The 19,921-nt window shown below is 36.9% G+C and overlaps 1 protein-coding gene and 1 long non-coding RNA gene across 5 annotated transcripts in view; one reads left to right on the forward strand and one right to left on the reverse strand.

Annotated features, from left to right (window-relative positions):
- TMPO (thymopoietin) overlaps window positions 1–19,921 on the forward strand; it is a 34,245-nt gene that overhangs the window by 9,648 nt on the left and 4,676 nt on the right. For 2 of the 4 annotated variants that reach the window (XM_070410873.1, XM_070410872.1), the window contains exons 2-4: window positions 3,623–3,749; window positions 7,693–7,851; window positions 13,282–13,379. In XM_070410873.1, coding sequence (XP_070266974.1) covers window positions 3,623–3,749; window positions 7,693–7,851; window positions 13,282–13,379 — 384 coding nt within the window. Of the gene's footprint in view, window positions 1–3,622; window positions 3,750–7,692; window positions 7,852–8,845; window positions 11,543–13,281; window positions 13,380–19,500; window positions 19,621–19,719; window positions 19,816–19,921 lie in introns of those variants that run through there. The other 2 variants (XM_070410871.1, XM_070410870.1) reach the window with 2 other exon arrangements.
- Window positions 1–19,921, reverse strand: part of LOC139007439 (uncharacterized) — a 36,682-nt gene that overhangs the window by 336 nt on the left and 16,425 nt on the right. The window lies entirely within an intron of this gene.

Below are 19,921 nucleotides of genomic sequence, written 5' to 3' on the forward strand. Positions count from 1 at the left end.
GAGAGAGAGAGAGAGAGAGAGAGAGAGAGAGAGAAACAGAAACATCAAGGATGAGAGAGGATCATTGTTCAACTGCCTCCAGCACTCCCCCTACTGAGGATCGAGACCGCAACCCAGGCATGTGTCTTTGACCAGAATCAAACCTGGGGTCATTCAGTCCGCAGGCTGATGCTCTATCCACTGAGCAAAACTGGCTAGGGCTCAGGCACTCTTTATTTTAGATGTTTGGGAGAAAAATATAAGTATAACAAGACTTTTGCTTTCTGCTATGTTATTAAATGCTGCATCCAAAAATCACCTGATACTCATTGAAATACAGATTCTCAGGCCCAAGATTAGGACTCATACTGGGTAGGACTTTTAAAAATATATTTTCATTTATTATAGAGAGTGAGAGAGATAGAAACATCATTGATGAGAAAGAACCATTGATTGGCCGCCTCCTGCATGCCCCACACTGCAGATTGTGCCCGTAAAATATCCTGTATGTTTTGTTGATAGTAGAGTTTGAACATTCTTATGGTGGGAGGGATTATCTACAAGTAATCTGTACCTGATTGTTTTTCTTTAAGGTATTTATGTTATACAGTGGAGTTTTTCTTTCTAGTCTATCCACACATTTTGGAAAATTCAAGTAGATCATCAACACGGGATTAGGTCTATTTGATTAAAAGTGTTTTGTCTAAAGAGACTTCAGGGCTTTGATAGATAGAACTCTTAGGCTCTAGGCAACTATTTTGATATCAAGGTGTGGGGTTGCTTTAAGATAAGTGCAGTATGTACAGGGGTGGGCAACAGTAGGTTTAAAATTGTAATACAAATACAATAAGTAATAAATAATAATACAAGAATAAACTTTTGCATACTCACAACTATAAACCTACTTTTGCCCACCCTTGTATATTAAAGCTTTCTGAAAGTACCCTCACTAACTTGTCACAGCCAAATTTTTATTATTTACCTTAAATTGATATCATTGCTCTTATTAGCAGCTCTCTTTAAATAATGTCTCATAATCTTGTCTTCAAATTTTTATTTGATTAAAGTATTCAAGTTTTTATTTGGTTAAAAAAGCAGAAATTCTAATCCATGGCCAAATAATGTGATTTCCCCTCCTCCCACTCACCCCCCCCCCCCCCCATCATTGGAAAGTAAGCAATTTATACAACTTTATGATTTTTGCCCTTTTGCATAAAATATTTTATGTGTTAACTGTTCTGCTTAAATATCAGGGCCTACATTGACTTTGACATTTGTGGCCATTTAAATAGCCATTGGAAGTTTACACAGTTTTTCCAGGAGATACTGCCATTGCTTAAATTGTTCTTAAAAATTCCTTTGTAATTTCTCTCAAACCTTGTTCCATGTTCTTTCAACTATAATAGTGTTCCCCTTATCCATGGTTTCAGTTACCCTTGGTTACCCTTGATTAGCCAGTCTAAAAATATTACATGAAAATTCTAGAAATAAACAGTTCACACATAATTTTTAAATTTTTCACGGTTTTGAGTAGCATGCTGACTGAAATCTTGCACTGTTTAGCTCTGTCCCACCCAGGACATGAATCATCCCTTTGTCCAATGTATTTATGCTATACATATAATAATACACTAAGATATTTTAAGAAGCCACATTCATATACTTTCATTATGCTGTACTTATAATTGTTCTATTTTATTCTTAGTTATTGCTAATCTCTTACTGTGCCTAATTTATAAATTAAACTTTTTCATAGTTACATATGTACTAGTGCCCCGGTGCACGGATTCGTGCACATTAAAAGGAAATTAATTAGAAGGTGGCTGGCGGGGTGGGGTGGGACTAGGCGAGAAGGGCTGGACAGGCCCTGGAGCCAACCTCCTGAGGTCCCTCCCCTGCTGGCTGCACCTGGGGCAGCACCTCAGCTTGAAGGGCATCTGCAGAGTGAGCGGGTCCCTCTGGCAGGTGGGGTCCCTTGGCCTGTCCTGTGGGGATTGGCCCCAAACTGGCATCCCCTGAGGAGTCCTGGATTTCGAGAGGGCGGTTCTTGGGTGACACACCCTGGAATCGGGCTCCCTCCTCTCTGGTACCGGGGTGCATCACCTGAGAGCTGCCACTGCCAAGTCACCAGAGCTCAGCGGCTCCTGCATTGAGCGTCTGCCCCCTGGTGGTCAGTGCACATCATAGTGACCATTTGTTCCATTGTTAAGTTGATTTGCATATTACCCTTTTATTATATAGGACTAGAGGCCTGGTGCACAAATTTGTGCACGGGTGGGGTCTGGCCAGTAATGGGGGCCAATCAGGCTGGGTCGGTAGGGGGAGGGGCCACAGGTGGTTGGCCAGCCAGCCCCGCCCCCATTTGGGGTTGGGGCTGCCAATCAGGCTGAGCTGGCTGAGGGGAGGGGCCGCGAGAGGTTGGGGGGATGATTGGGGCCCAAATTGGGCTGGTTGTCCGCCACAGTGTGCATCATAGCGACCAGTCATTCCATCGTCATTCTGGTCACTGGGCTTTTGGATGGATGGATGGATGGATGGATGGATGGATGGGGAAAATATGGTGTATGTATAGGGTTCAGTGCTATGTGCAGTGTCAGGCACCCACTGGATAAGGGCGGAATTTTTTTCTTTTTTTTTTTTAAGGGAGAGGGAGGGAAACGTCGATGTGAGAATGTCATTCAGCTGCCTCCTGCACACACCCTACCAGGCATTGAGCCTGCATCCTGGGCATTTACCCTGACCAGGAAGCGAACTGGCAACTTTTCAATGCATGGGACGACACCCAACCAACTGAGCCACACCAGCCAGGGCCAGACTTCTGTATTCTTAATGAGATGGTCATATAGATCTGGGATCTTGGAATATATCCCTTGGATAAGGGCAGACTACTGTATTCGTAATGAAATGGTCATATAGAACTAAGTATGGCAAAAAAGCTTTTCAGAAATGATGTGCCTAACTTCCTTCATGGGTCAAAAACTGGCTATTAAAGTCATTATAGTATGAGAAGAATATTCACTTAGGCTTTGTAAATTCTGATGTGTTTGTTTAAAGGAAATCATTTTTATACATATTTATGGTAAAGTCTTAAACTCCTAGATTAACTTAACATTTAAATATTATAAATGTTTTAAAAGGCCAGTAGTGAATTGTATTTACAGTTATCTGGATGAAAATATTTAAATCCGGTCCATTTACTGGTTTGAATTTTTCATGCCATCACCTCCTCTTTAAACAGGTTAGCCCACATTGACTGTTTTAACAGTAATGTTTGGCCCTAGCTGCTTTTGCCCAGTGGATACAGCATCGGCCTGCGAACTCAAGGTTCGATTCCAGTCAAGGGCACATGCCCGGGTTGTGGGCTTATCTCTCCCTCTTCCTTCCTCTGAAATCAATCAAACAAAAAATGTCTGTAAAATTGAGTTGATTGGCTTCTAGGTTTGTGTAATTATAACCAAACTTAGAAAATATCTCCAAACAATGAGTTACTTTTAATTTAGTCAAATAGCTGAGGCTTAATATAACTATAAATCAACTTGAAGGTGAATTTCCATGTTTATTGTACTAAGTGTTATTTATACATTGTACATAGAGTGAACATTTTAAAATTCATATTGAAATGATAACTGGACTTTGTTTACAGAAAGCCACAAAGAAAACTGATAAACCCAGACTAGAAGATAAAGATGACTTAGATGTAACTGAACTCACTAATGAAGATCTTCTGGATCAGCTTGTGAAATATGGGGTGAATCCTGGCCCTATTGTGGGTAAGTTGACAAAATTTTAAATATCTTTTCTGTGAAGTAGTACCCCAAATTGTTTTTCCTTCTTACCTAGCACTTAATTTTGGGTTTTAATGGCCACTCTGCCAATCATTTCTATGACCAGGACCTTACTTTTTTTTAAATTATAAATGAGGGAAATAAAATGAGGGAATTGGACTAGACAGTCTCCAAGATTACCTCACCTCTGTGTTGAGATTGTTTCATATGTGCTCATATTGTATTACCTGGTGAGACACGTGGTAATATGTGTCTGACATGTCAGTGGAGGAAAATCTGAGGTAACATGACTGGCCAAAGTAATTTAAATCAGTAATTTAGTAATTGACTTGTTAATAAAACTCAAGTTAATCAATACTTAGCATTTTCAGTTATTAAAAGGACCTTTTTTTCTCTTTTTATTTTTAATGGGAGAAAAACCAATTTAATATGTGCACATGGAAGAATCATAAAAAGTCTTGTTTTGGTTAGAATTGAAGATGATATCCTGAACAAACTAAAAAGAAAAAACTTGGAACTAAATATACTGAATTGCCATCATTTGGTTACTTTTGCAAGGCTGAGTATGCCTTAATTTTAGAAGGTCATGGCAATATATAACCTCAGGATAAAGTTCTACATATTTTGATCTTATAAGTTATGTGAAAGTTTGAACACTGGAGATTTGTGGGTTTGTTTTCTCCTATAGGCGTAGGAGCAAACAAGGATTTTGAATGCGTCTTTCTTTTGTTCTATTTAATAACTGTATCTAAGTAGATAGTATTTGCCTATTAATATAATTACCAGCAGACATTTGATACCCCTTTAAAATTTTATTTAAAATTCAAAAGGGAGATGTTGAAAAATGTGTATTATCTATCTATATATATATAAAAAGCCAGCGACCAGAATGTTGTAACGACCAGAATGACCGGTTGCTATGATGCCCACTGCGGCCAGCAAACCGGCCTGATCAGGGGGTGGGTCCAGCCAACCTCCTGTGGCCCCTCCCCCTAGCCGGTCCCACCCCGATCAAGGGCAGGACAGCCAGCCAAAACCCCCCCCACGACCCTTCCCCCTGACCAGCCCCACCCTTGATTGCCCCCCTACCCCAATAGGGGGCAGGGCCGTCTGGCCCATGTCCTGCAGCCCCTCCCCCACCCTGGCCCCACCCACCCCAATCAGGGGCAAGGGCAGCCAGTCAACTGCCTGCCGCCCTTCCCCCCCCAGCCAGCTCTGCCCCTGATGGGCCCCCACTACCCCAATCAGCCCATGACCCCTCCCCCCAGCCAGCTCTGCCCCCTGATCAACACACACACACACACCCCAATCAGGTGGGGCTGGCTGGTCAACCTCCCCTGGCCTCTGACCCTTCATCGGTCCCCATCTCGCGCCCCCCCCCCCCCCCCCCCCACACACACACACCTTCATTTGGGGGCTGGGCCCGCTGGCCAATCGCCCACCGTCTCCTCCTCTATTTGGGGCTGGGCCAGCTGGACCCCATCCATTCACGAATTCGTTCACTGGGCCTCTGGTCAGTATATATTAAACTACATGTTGGTTGGTATACAGACTATTCCTTTTTCTCCCCCAGCTATATGGAGGTTTAGTTTACAAAATTATATATATTTAAGGTGTGTAACTTGATGTTTTGATATATATAATCATTGTGAAATGATCACCGTAATCAAACTAATTAACATATCCATCACCTCACATAATTTTCTTTTGTGTGGTGAAAGCACTTAAGGTTTAACTTCTTACCAAATTTGAAGTATATAATAAATACAGTATCATTAACTATGACCCATGTCATGCATTAGATTTCCAGAACTTACCCATCTTGAAATTTTATACCTTCTGACCAACATCTTCCCATTTCCCCCTCCCTAGCTGTTCATCTCAAGACTACTTATATAACATTTTGAGATATGTGTTGTTTCTAAAAATATACATTGTCATTTTATTCATCTTACAGAAATCAGGAGAAGACATACAGCTAGTTTAAAACAAAAAATAAAAGCAATTTTTTTGCTTTAAATCAGGGGTCCTCAAACTTTTTAAACAGGGGGCCAGTTCACTGTCCCTCAGACCGTTGGAGGGCCGGACTATAGTTTAAAAAAAAACTATGAACAAATTTCTATGCACACTGCACATATCTTATTTTGAAGTAAAAACACAAAACGGGAGCAAATACAATATTTGTATTTGCATGTGGCCCGTGGGCCGTAGTTTGAGGACCCCTGCTTTAAATTGTCATTGACATTGAAGTGTTGAGAATTATTTTAGCCCATCTAGAGTGTCTCAGCTGTGCACCAAAAAGCTGCCAGTTCAATTTCTGGTCAGAGAACAAACCTGGGTTGCAGGTTCAATCTGGTTGGGGCAAGTATAGAGGACAATGAATCAATGTTTCTCTCTCACATTGATGTTTCTCTCTTTCTCCCTTCCTCTGTCTAAAGCATGTCCTCAGATGAGGGTTAAACAAAAAGTTTATTTATATTCAATTTTACTTTGCCATCTAATTGTTATAATTTCTGTTACACAGTTTTCATAAAATGTGGTTCAACACTAAATTTACACAATTATATATATTTCCAGACGTATTCATCTTGCATAACTGAAGTTTTGTATCTTCTGACCAACATTATGCCAAACACATTAACATTTTTAAAAGTGATTTATAGCCCTAGCTGGTTTGGCTCAGTGGATAGAGCGTCGGCCTGTGGACTGAAGGGTCCTGGGTTTGATTCCAGTCAAGGGCACATGCCTGGGTTATGGGCTGGATCCCCAGCAGGAGGCAGCCAATCAATGATTCTCTCTCATCATTGATGTTTCTGTCTCTCTCCCTCTCCCTTCTCTGAAATCAGTAAAAAAATATTTTTAAAAAATGGATTTATAGTATTTTTCCCATAACTGGATGGCTATTTTTGTTGTTGTTTAATATGTTTTTATTGATTTTTCTTAGAAAGAGAGGAAGGGAGAAGGATAGAAACATCAATGAGAGAGAAACATCCATTGGCAGCCTCCTACACACCCCCAATGGGGTAACAAGCCTGCATGTGCCCTGACCGGGGAATTGAACTGGAGGACCTCTTGGTTCATGGGTTAGTGCTCAACCACTAAGCCACTCTGGTTGGGCAAGTTGTTAAATTAATCCCAGTAATTTAGATGAGTACAATCGTTTAATAAAAAATAGATTTTCTACAAAGGCAAGTACTATTATGTAGTACTGGAGAAAATATACAAATTCTAAAACTTTTGAGGCAAAAATACTCAGTCCTATCTGGTTCTTCAGTAGGTTATCTAAAAGGACCTATATCAATCTATGTATCCCATGCTATAAAGGAAACATTGTTGTAATTTTGTGTTAAAATACTATGAAAATATATTTTTATAAAATAATTCATTATACAACTCTGGCCGGATGGCTCAGTTGGCTGGAGTCCATACACCAAAAGGTTGAGGGTTCGATTCCCAGGTAGGGGTGCATATGGGAGGCAACCAATTGATGTTCCTCTTCCTCTCCTTTCTCTAAAACTATAAAAACATCCTCAGGCAAAGGTTAAAAACAAATAATTATTTAAAAAAGAATTCATTTTTCATTTTTAAGCACTTAAATAATTAGAAAGGAAAAAATGAAAGTAACATTTTAATGTTGCTAAAGATAATGTCTGAGCTTATCTTAAATAAGACAATGTAAGTACTAAAGCAGCGGTTCTCAACCTGTGGGTCGTGACCCCTTTGGCGGTCGAACGGCCCTTTCACAGGGGTTGCCTAAGACCATCCTGCATATCAGATATCTACATTACGATTCATAACAGTAGCAACATTACAGTTATGAAGTAGCAACGAAAATAATTTTATGGTTGGGTCACAACATGAGGAACTGTATTTAAAGGGCCAGAAGGTTGAGAACCACTGTACTAAAGCGAGTTCTGCCTTAATACAGGAACAACCAGGAAGCTATATGAGAAAAAGCTGTTGAAATTGAGGGAACAAGGAACAGACTCAAGATCTTCTACTCCTTTCCCAACAATTTCTTCTTCAGCAGAAAATACAAGACAGAATGGAAGTAATGATTCTGACAGATACAGTGACAACGAAGAAGGTAAAGTTTTAAATGATGTTAATCAAATATATGTGGTTTTTTTTTTCAGACTCATAAGATACAGTAACCATGCAGATGATAAAATTTAAGATATTACCAAGACATGTCATTTTTTTTCATACTATATCATTAATTTTCCAAGTAATTTGATTTAAATAGCTTTTGTTGAAAACTCTAAGAAACAGAAAAGTACAAGTGTCTAATATTCTGTCACCTAAAATTACCTAAGTACCTGTATCTTTTTTGCTTCAAATCTCATTTTTCTCAGAGAATAAAATATTACAAATAAAGATAAAGTTCCCCCACTTAGCCCTTTCCAAGTATCATCTACATAGAAATAATCACTGACATTAGTTCTATGCTTTCCAGCCCATTTTAAAATGTTTTTTTTATATGCATCTATCTAATACATGGTATTACTTTATACTTTAAAAGATCTATATAAATGATATCATGCTAAATCTTGTCACTTTTCTTTATTCTATTATACTACCAAGATCTCACTTATCACTTGTCTGTTTTATTCCTTATAATTAATAAATAGCAGTAGTGTTTACATATGGCATGTTTTCTCTGTTCTCTATAGGCATTTTAAATTGACAGTTTTTGCTAGATAATCTGATTTCAAGGCAACTTCAGAGCAGATATTTTAGTGGACTATTTTAAGAAAATTTGACCATATATTTAAATATTTTTGAAAATAGTACAAGAAATAAATGACCTTTTAAAATTTATTATAAGAACAAGTTTATATTTATAAATGTTCAATTCATTTATATGACTTGTTTTATAATTTCATAATTAATTAATTTGACCCAAATTACTTATATCTCTTAAGCATTGCCTGCCAGGGCATAGTTTGTCAAATTGGTTGTTCCGAGTATGAAATATAGAGCCTTTTCCTTCAACAGCACTATGTTAGCAAAGAGGCAAAGAATAAAATCAGCTTAAACACAAGTAATGCTTAAACTTCCTGCCTCTTTTGCCTCTACAGGAAAGAAGAAAGAACACAAGAAAGTGAAGTCCACTAGGGATTTTGTTCCTTTTTCTGAACTTCCAACTACTCCCTCTGGTGGATTTTTTCAGGGTATTTCTTTTCCTGAAATCTCCCCCCGTCCTCCTTTGGGCAGGACTGAACTACAGGCAGCTAAGAAAGTGCATTCTTCTAAGGGAGACCCACCTAGGGAAACTCTTATTGCCACAACCTTGCCTGGCAGGGAACAGTTGCACAAGTTAGCCTCTGGAGGGAATTTGTTCATTTCCTCCAGTTCTAGCCATGATAGATGTTTAGAGAAAAGTTCTTCGACATCTTCTCAGCATGAACTCGCTGCCATGTTGGTCTCTGCTGCAGCTTCTCCTTCACTGATTAAAGAAACCACCACTACTTGTTCTAAAGACATAGGAAATATTTACTGTGGAGAGAAAAGTGGAATTCAACCATTTTGTACTGAGAGGTCCCATGGTTCAAGTCAGTCGATTCTGTCCAGTAAAAGGAAAACACTAGAAGAGTCTGAGAGATCACAAGTAATTTCTCCACCACTTGCTCAGGCAATCAGAGATTATGTCGATTCTCTGTTGGTCCAGAGTGGGGTTGGTAGTTTGCCTGGAACTTCTAACACTACACCCTCACTGGATATAGAAAACATATGGAAGAGAATTGATCAATCTAATTTTCAAGAAACTGAATCTCTGTCTCCTCCACGAAAATTGCCTAGACTGAGTAAAAAGTTAGGAGAGGAAAAGGATTCAGGTTCCTTTGTGGAATTTCAAAATATACGTGGATCTGAATCCATGTCTTCTTTTGCTACAACTGTTGTCTCTCACTCACTTGCTACCTTAGGCATAGAGATGTCTAAGCAATCACAGCATGATAAAGTAGATGCCTCGGGACTATCTTTTCCTTTCCACGAATCTATTCTAAAAGTAATTGAAGAGGAGTGGCAGCAAATTGACAGGCAGCTGCCTTCATTGGCATGCAAGTATCCAATATCTTCTAAAGAGGCAACACAGATATTATCAGTTCCAAAAGTAGATGATGAAATCCTGGAGTTTATTTCTGAAACCACTCCACCAGCAGGTATTCAGGTAGCTTCAACTGATAAACAGTTGGACTCAGCACTTTGTAGAGCATATGAAGCTGCAGCATCAGCATTGCAGGTTGCAACCCATACCGCCTTTGTAGTTCGGGCTATGCAGGCTGACATTAGTCAGGCTGCACAAATTCTTAGCTCAGATCCTAGTGATAGCCACCAGGCACTTGGGATTCTGAGCAAAACATATGATGCAGCCTCATTTCTTTGTGAAGCTGCATTTGATGAAGTAAAGATGGCTGCCCATACCATGGGATCTTCCACTTTAGGTCGCCGTTATCTCTGGTTGAAGGATTGCAAAATTAATCCAGCTTCTAAGAATAAGCTGGCTGTTACTCCCTTTAAAGGTGGGACATTATTTGGAGGAGAAATACACAAAGTAATAAAAAAGCGTGGAAATAAACACTAAGAAAGTTAAAAATAAAGATGCCCATCTTATCTTTGATATAGGGAACTTAGCAGATTTTCTAGGAATTTTAAGTACTTTTAAATCAAAAAAATTTTAAGGTCTTTTTAGTTTCCAGATGGGGCTGATTTCAAAATGTCAAGCCATCAAATTATAGTTTAAAAGTAATTGCCTACATAGAACTGCCTTTTAAAAAAGGTTGCACAGATAGAAATCCTGATACAATTTAAAGCTTTGTAGGTTACATTTTTATCTCTAATTGTTCACTCCTTTCCATAAGATTTTATAACTCTTCAAAACTAGTTCTATTAACTAGAATATAAGTAGAGTCTTCGCTGGTCTTAATATCTTTGTACTTTCTACAGCTTTTCTACATTTTTTTTCTTTCATTATTCTCCCTTTTGTTTGTTTTTATGTCTACAGTATCATTCATAATATTCTAGATTATTGCATCTCAGTGTGCCAGTCTTCAGACTGTTACTGATCCACAGACAAGCATGCACCAGAACTTGACTGTAGGAACACTTTTCAGATTAATGACAGGGTTTGTTTTCTTGGTAAAATTTTATTGATAGAGAAAACAGTGTGCAGACCTACACTCTGTTATAAGAGCTTCATTTCTTCATGGGCTGGTGGCAAACAGTTTGTTGACTACACTGAGAAACATTGCTCGACCATGATACTCTAGGATAGTGCATTCTCACTATCACTGTAGTTTATTAGATGAACTCCATACTGGAAAGATGGGAATTTAAAAGTAACACTTTCAACACTTTGCAGTTCATAGGTTTAATCTAAATTCTAAAAGCAAATTTAAGTTAGTTGGGTGGTGTGTTTTTTTAAAGTCATAAGAAATCATACTATACCCCAGTATCTTTGTGTCTATATAAAACAATATATTATCTTGTGTTTTCATTTCTATGATTGTAAGATGAGAGTTTAACTGTAGAGGCATTTGATAATCGAACTTCTTTGTACTTTTATGAAAATAATAGTATTTAAGTATAAACAAAATATGCTCCCTTGGGTACTCATAGGCAGATTCTTAGACTATACATGCCCATCTTTGCAGCTTTCTGGGAATAATTTTATTTGTTATTTGTCTTCTGAAATGTACATGTATACATGTACCTACTAAGTGCTGTGTGACTTTAAAAATGTATTACTGTAGAATGCTTCTGCAAATTCAATAAAGTTGTTAAATTTGAACAGTTTTGTGTGGTCTCCAGCAACATGTTGTATGTGTGTTTTATTCTTGGAGTTAAAATAAGTTAGATATTTGTGAACAAACATCCCTTTATCATTTCATCATTGAAACTCACTTGACATTACAGTGGTATAGTTGAAAATATTCTAAATATAGTTTTATTATATTTGAGGACCATGTTTTTATTGGCTGTTGGAATTTAAAATTTGTAAGAGAAATTAATCTGTAACCAGATACCTTATTTGTTTAAATCAGTTTCTGCTCAACTACTATTGAGTTCTTTGGATGTTTTCTAATTCTTAGGATCTGAGTTAACAGCTTAAGATTTTATAAAGTTAAGGATTGTTCCAAATACAGATATATAATAGATCTATTAATAGGAGCTTTGGGATGTAGGGGATAGAGTTGATACTTAATCCTAAATAAAGATTGAACTATTTGAGCTAACATGCTGAAAATAAAAATCACTACTCATTTTTGGGAAATTTGCAAGTAGACATTGGACTGACTAATGCTAGACTAGCTAGCAAGATACATGGCTCCCTTGGCTACTTTTAGTACAACTGGATTGAGTTCATGCAAAGCTAAGCTTTTAATAATTGACTCCATTTCTTCTTTGGTGCGAAAGTAATCTAAAATTTTTGGTAACAAGTTTTAGAGGTAACAACTGACATTTTGCTCTGTGATAATAAATGGCTACAAAATGTGGAAGTTAACTAAAATTTATATTAGTCTTTTAATAAATCCAGCTCTTCAAGTGATAGAGGAATGGAATATTAAAGCCTATAAAAAGACATACATATTTATTTGGGTTGTTAACGTTAATAACTATTATGGTGGTATGCTAAGTAACACATATGCACTAGCTTCTTTTTAAAGAAATGTTATATTGTATTGGGAAGAGGTGGAGAAGTGGCCTGTGATTGGTTGCACTTTTCTGCCAACAAGATTTCTCCTTACCTCCTCAGTTGTACTCAAGTTTTTTTGAAATATATATTTTTATTGATTTCAAAGAGGGAGAGAGCGATAGAAACATCAATGATGAGAGAGAATCAATGATCAGCTGCCGCCTGCACGCCCCTTACTGGGGATCAAACACAGGACCCTTCAGTCCCCAGGCCTATGCTCTATCCACTGAGCCAAACCAGGTAGGGCTGTACTTAGGTTTCTTATAATCACATCAAAAAAGAAGGGATGAGAGACTTAAACTGCACTTATGTATTAACATTGTTGCACTTAATGTTATTGGAAGCTTGGTACCATATCGGTAGGTTTGTTTTGTTTTTCATCTTAAAATTCCCTATAGCTTTTTCCTTTACATATTTCAATTTTTAATTTAATAAACATTTGCACTGTGTGAACAAAAGAATGGCAACAACTATATTTTAATGTTCTTTTCCCACCTCTAAATTGTTTTTCGTGAAAAGCCTCCATGGGAGCAGTTTGAATTCACTTTGTTTCAGGTTGTTTGTCCCAGAAAAAGGGAAAGAGAATAGAAAGTTGTGATCAGATTAAGGAGTGGGGGAGATAAACAGAAATGGGATAAAATAAGAATGGAAAAGAAAAAGACAAAAATTACAGTTAAACAGTTTTGGTTTGTTGAGGTAATAACAGATGACTTGTTTTACATATTAGTGTGCCTAAAACCAGCATTCCAAACTAATGTTAAGATGGTTTTGTTTATTGTATGTTTCAGAAAGTAATGGTTTCTAAAATGTTATTTCCAGACTCTAAAATAGAGCTCAAGCTTGAGAAGAGAGAACCACTAAAGGGCAGAGCAAAGACTCCAGTAACACTCAAGCAAAGAAGAGTTGAGCACAATCAGGTATCTTTAGTTTTATGATCACTGTATTCAGGTATAAGTAGTTTCCAGGCCTGTGTCCTAGTCTTTGGTTAATAGTTGACACCTAGATTCCATCACACTAAATATTATTCATTCATTGTTCATTAAATGGCATCAGAAATCTGAATTTTGTGTTGTCAGTAGTGTACCTGTGTTTACTGCAAAAGTGTGTTCAATAAATGTCTCATTTGTGTTTGATTCTGTGCTAAGCATGGTTCAAAGCCAGTCATACTGGTTTTGAAATTTTTTATTTTTTTTTTTTATTTTTTACCATATCTTTGTAACTTTATTTTCCAATTACAGTTGACATTCAATATTATATTAGTTTCTTGTGTGCAGCATAGTGGTTAGACATTTATGTAATTTACAGAGTGATCCTTTCAGTAAGTATAGCACCCACCTGGCATTATACATAGTTATTAAAATATTATCGACTATAATTGCCTATGCTGCACTTTACATCCCTGTGACTATTTTGTAACTACCAGTTTGTACTTCTTAATCCCCTGACCTCATTCACCCGGTCCCCCAAGCTCCCTCTCATCTGGCAACCAACCATCAGTTCTCTGCATCTGTGAGTCTGATTCTGTTTTGTCTATTTTGTTTTTAGATTTCACCTGTAAGTGAAATTATATGGTATCTGTCTAAAAAAAATATTTTAAAAGATGGACATGCCTAAGTAATTCTGATGTTATTTCTTTAAAAGGCAGGGAATGGTTTTTTGTTTTCTTTTTTTAAATATATTTTATTGATTTTTTATAGAGAAGAAGGGAGAGAAATAGAGAGTTAGAAACATCGATGAGAGAGAAACATCGATCAGCTGCCTCCTGCACACTCCCTACTGGGGATGTGCCCGCAACCAAGGTACATGCCCTTGACCAGAATCGAACCTGGGACCTTTCAGTCCGCAAGCCAATGCTCTATCCACTGAGCCAAACCGGTTAGGACGAGGCAGGGAATGGTTTTATATTTGTGTCTTTGTCTCTAGATTTCTTTCTTTTTTTTAAAATTGATTTCAGAGAGGACGGGAGAGGGAGAGAGAGATAGAAACATCAATGATCAGAGAGAGTCTGATCGGGTGCCGCCTGCACGACCCCCAATGGGATCAAGCCTGCAACTCGGGCATATGCTTTGACCAGGAATCGAACTGGAACCTCCTGGTTCATAGTGACTCAGGACCAACCACTGAGCCACGCTGGCCAGGCTGTGTCTAGATTTCTGGCTTTGCTTTTACTTTTGCCTGTCTTCTGTGACTTTTCCTTCAACTCTGAACTTGGTCTGGTTCTAAGACCACACTTTTCTTGTTTAGATGAAAATTTACCTTTTTTATTATTGGTGAGGCAAGATGCACTTAGTGTAGAAACTAGGAAAATCTGGTGAAGGACACTGAAATAGACAAGCATGGATAATTTTGGCCCAGAGTATAAAGGCAAAATGATATAGGGCTAGCAAGAATGTGTGACTGGTCAGATAACAGGGAAAAAGGAGGGAGGAAGGATGATATTAAAGATGGTTTAAAGGGTAATTGTTTCCATTGGGGAAGCTAAACTGAAGGACAGGATAAATAATCAAAGGAGAGTAGATTGAGGAGACGACAGCAGAATTAGACAGTGGCCTTAGATAACAAAATTTTAAAATATAGAAGAGTGGAGAGAAGAGTTTAATGACTCTTCAGTCACAGAGCCTCAACAGTTGTCAACATTTTATCAGTTTTATTTCATCTTCACGTGTACTCTATAACTTAATTCTTTGGTTTTGTTTTGCTTTTCACCGGAGTACATGAAAGCAAATCTCTGACTTGTCATTTCACACATTAAAATTTTGGTATATGTCTCTAAAACATAGCTGTTTTTATACACACACAATGCCATTTTCACACCTAAAAATTATTTTTCATATATACTCTGTTTAATTCCTTCAGTTTCAGAAATGTCTCGTGATTAAATTATTCAACTTAGGATCCAAACAAATTCCACATATTATTTGTTGTTGTTTTTTATCTCAAATCTGTAGCTACTTCCCCTATAACTGTTTTTCCTCCCTCCATTTATTTGGTGAAGAAACCATGTTGGTTTGCTATATAGAATTCCTCATATTCTGGATTTGGCAATTGTTTCTTCAAGTGTCATTTAATTTGTTCTTCTATACCCTGTATTTCCTGTAGTCTGGGAGTTAGAGATTTATAGTGGGGCAATGCAATTGACCTTTCTGTGATGACAGAAATGTTTTGTATCTGCTGTCCATTATGGTAGCCCTGAGCCATATATAGGTATTGAATACTTGGAATGTGACTAGTGTGGCTGAGAAACTACTTTATAAACTTAAATTTAAATTACCACATGTGGTTAGTAACTACTGTATTGGACAGCATAGATTACAGAGTTGGTTAGATTCAGGTTCAGTTTCCTTGACAAGAACATTTCATAAATGGTGGTGTGGCCTTCATATTCCATCGTTCCACATGATGTCCTTTGGTTATGCTAAAATTAGTTAGTAATGGGTTCAAATGTTGAAAGCCTAATCCATTCATTATAAAGTTCTTTTTTTTTTTTTTTTTAATATATTTTATTGATTTTTTACAGAGAGGAAGGGAGAGAGATAGATAGTTAGAAACATCAATGAGAGAGAAACATCGATCAGCTGCTTCCTGCACATCTCCTACTGGGGATGTGCCCGCAACCAAGGTACATGCCCTTGACCGGAATCGAACCTGGGACCCTTCAGTCCGAAGGCCGACGCTCTATCCACTGAGCCAAACCGGTTTCGGCCATTATAAAGTTCTGTATCACCCTTTCATTTAATGGTTTTGACAGCCATTTATGATTATTGCCCAGATCCATTATTTCATTTGCAGTTGTAAGATGATTTCTCTCATTCCTTTACCTGTATAATTGGAATTTTTATAAAGAACTTTCTTCCCTGATGAACTGCTTAGTTACCGTAAAATAAAACTCATATAGGAATGCCAGAATAAATGTTTAATTCTTGTCTTTTATTTTCTACTTTTCAAATCAAAGTGCCCTAGTTACTTTGAAAAGGGATCATTAAATATCTTTTAATAGTATGGTATTTTTTCTTTTTTTCTCTTAATATGTTTTTATTGATTTGGGAGAGAAAGAAACATTGATCAGCTGCCTCCTGCACACCCCTTACTGGGATCAAGCCCCACCCAGGAATCGAACTGATTACCCTCTCAAATGCATTGGACAACACTCAAACAACTGAGCCACACTGGCCAGGAAAATAGTATGGTTTTATATATTTTATGATCAATTGCAGTCATTCTTTTTTCATGTTCAAATTATGCCATCTTTAGCTATTAGGGATTACTAAGTTGGATCCTGTTTCTTTTTATTGACCTTGTTTGTCTTTGATAGTTTCTTGTTTTCTGGCACAGTAAGTTGACCCATGCTCATATATATTTCCTGCCTCTTACCATATCAGCCATTTTTCTAAAGAACCCTAATCCTTTTCATAGAAAATATTATTTAGAGACTACCTACAATCTGGATGCAATCACATTAACTACTAATTTTATATAGCAGTGAGTTTCTTTTTAATTAATATTACTTAGTCCATCTTCCTAAGTAGTTATAACACTGAATTATAATTTTATAATTTAAATTCTATTTCTTCTCGAAGTCACTTGTGTATAGTGGATTCTGGTAGAAAAAATTCTTTATAATTTTCAGAGTATCTTTTCTGGTTGTATTAGTTTTCTGTGAAGATGATTACTTCTAAATTAGATAATGAGAGTCAAGAATAAAACTGATTAATAGTCCTCAACCAAAGAATTCAACAAACTTGAACAAAGGGAAGTATAAATAATTTATAGCGAAAAGTATCCATCCCACCCCCTTTCCCAGTTATTCCCACAGGTAATAAATATGTTTCTTGTGTTTCCTTCCATAGAAGAAAATAATCGTTAAATGGTACTTGGCCCTTTTTATTAACCATAATAGTTTTAATAGATGTTTCATAAGAATTTTTGATGAAGGGATTATTTTAGTTATTTATTAAAAATAAAACGTAACATGGGAAGTCCTGGAATTTGGTAGCTAACTAATTTTAAGGAAAAAGACATTGTCTACCCAAGCCCCCTACCTTCATGAATATAGGCTAAATGTTTGGTCTTTATATTGTATCGGTTGCATAAATGGTAAATATTACACCTTTCAAGCAATGCAGTTTTATATTCATTGAAGAGTTTTAAAATACTGAGTTTGATAATACCAGATAGACTATTTTACCTAGACTGTTTTAAAATAGAATATTTTAAAAATACTTCCAATTGTTTATATTGGCATTGATTATTAAAGAGGAAGCAATGAGGTGCATCATAAGTCAGTTAAAATATTATCTTAAACAAGTTCTCAGCTCTGGGTGCACATTAGAATCCCTTTAGGAGCTATAAAAATTTAGTATGTACAGGCCCTTCTAATTCTGACTTGATTGGTCTAAGGTAGGGTTTTTTATATTGGTATGTTTTTTTAAAAAGCTCCCAGATGATACTGTGCTTCAAGGATTGAGATTGAAACCATTGTTTCCTTCTATTCAAATAATCAGGAACTTAACTATTAATAAGCATTAATTATATGTATATGTAATTTGTTCACAGATTTGTCTTTTTACTAACATTAAGTTTGCATTCAGCAAAAATTTCCTAATTGAGAGCAGGAAAAAGGACTCAGAGGTTCAGATTGTGAGTCAAAGGGAAACTACAAAATCAGTCCAATGAGACTGTCAGTATCTTGTGGGGTTTGGTACTAATACTTCCAACGAAATAAGCATACTTATTGGGTGACCACTCTTGTCCCAGGATAAGAGTAAAATATATTCACCTTTATTTTATTTTTTTAAATATATTTTATTGATTTTTTACAGAGAGGAAGGGAGAGGGACAGAGAGTTAGAAACAGAGATGAGAAAGAAACATTGATCAGCTGCCTCCTGCACACCTCCTACTGGGAATGTGCCTGCAACCAAGGTACATGCATATTCACCTTTAAAATTAACGGACATTGACTCAAATATAAAGAAACATCCTTTATCTAGATAAAATATTAGCTTGAAAGCAAAAGTGACCATATATGCGCACTCTAATATGCTAATCATGGATGGCTCTTTTCTAGTTAAAAGAATTTTAAAGGATCATCTGGTAATGGTGGCTTCAACGTTGAATAGCTTGATGCTTGGGGTGCAGAATCTCAGGTCCCATACCTGGGCTACTACATTAGAATCTGCATTTTAACAAAAGCTGCAGTTGGTTGAAACACACAGTACAGTTTGAGAAGCACTAGTCTAATGGCTTTCAAGCTATTTTATAAGGACTGGTAACTTAATTTTTCAAATGAGGGAATATTACTCAGCTTTTCAAGGAAGAAATGAATCATGGACTGGAAGGTAAAACAGTAGTGTGTCACTATTATCTTTCTGTAGTGAGGAGTGGATAGCATTGAGGGAGGTTTGGCTGTGACAGGTTAGGCATGCATGTTCATGAAAGAGGTGACGCCAAGTTTTTGTTGCTATTTAATGTCTTTAAGAAGAGTTTGACACTTGGGAATTTTTAAGTTCAGATAGCTGTGTATGGATTATAATTTAAACTGATTCTATTTAATAGTTTAATAGTCCTAACCACAAGAAACGAATAATGTTTAACAATTATAAAATTTGTATTTTGTTTTAAAAGGATTCTGACTTGTAACAAATGACTTTTTTATAAGTCAAAGAAAGTCTCTCATGCTCAGCCTCAGCCTGCTTGTTGATTAAACGGTCAGAGATGCAGCTGCAATGCTAGAGGCAAATAGCACACAGCAGTCACAAAAGGAGTCAGTGATGAATTGATGCACTTTTTCTCCCCTTGTTTCTATTACAATTTGTGAGCTTCTATAGTTGGACTCTTGAATGTATTTTTACCATCCGTTAAGTATTTTCTGATAACTATATATCAGTTCAGTCAATACATATAGAAATATATTGAGGGCATAGCATTGTTTGCAAATGCTGGCATTTGGAGAGTTTTCATGGCTTGTCGGTGCTAATATGGCCATTATTAAGGTGTTTGATGTTAGAATATGACTTTTTAATGTGTCGATGTTGATTAGAGCTATTCTCAAGCTGGAATAACTGAGACTGAATGGACAAGTGGATCTTCCAAAGGCGGACCTCTGCAGGCATTAACTAGGGAATCCACAAGAGGGTCGAGAAGAACTCCGAGGAAAAGGGTGATGCAAGGCTTATTGCTTAGAATTGGGTTTTCAGATTGGTAGGGTTTTAGTGATTATTTTATATTTATTGTTTTTGTTTTGTTTTCAAACTAACAGGTGGATACTTCAGAACATTTTCGTATAGATGGTGCAGTAATTTCAGAGAGTACTCCCATAGCTGAAACTATAATGGCTTCAAGCAACGAAACCTTAGTAAATATGTTTCATAAACTATACAAGTTGTATTCTTTGTAAACTACCCTTTAATTAGAATTGGGGAGGTGGTGATTTTTGGCAAATATCAAACTTACATGTTTTT

Source organism: Myotis yumanensis, unplaced genomic scaffold (genome assembly GCF_028538775.1).
Source record: "Myotis yumanensis isolate MYYU_CA2020_CCGP unplaced genomic scaffold, mMyoYum1.0.hap1 SCAF_3, whole genome shotgun sequence".
Classification (NCBI taxonomy): Eukaryota; Metazoa; Chordata; class Mammalia; order Chiroptera; family Vespertilionidae; genus Myotis; species Myotis yumanensis.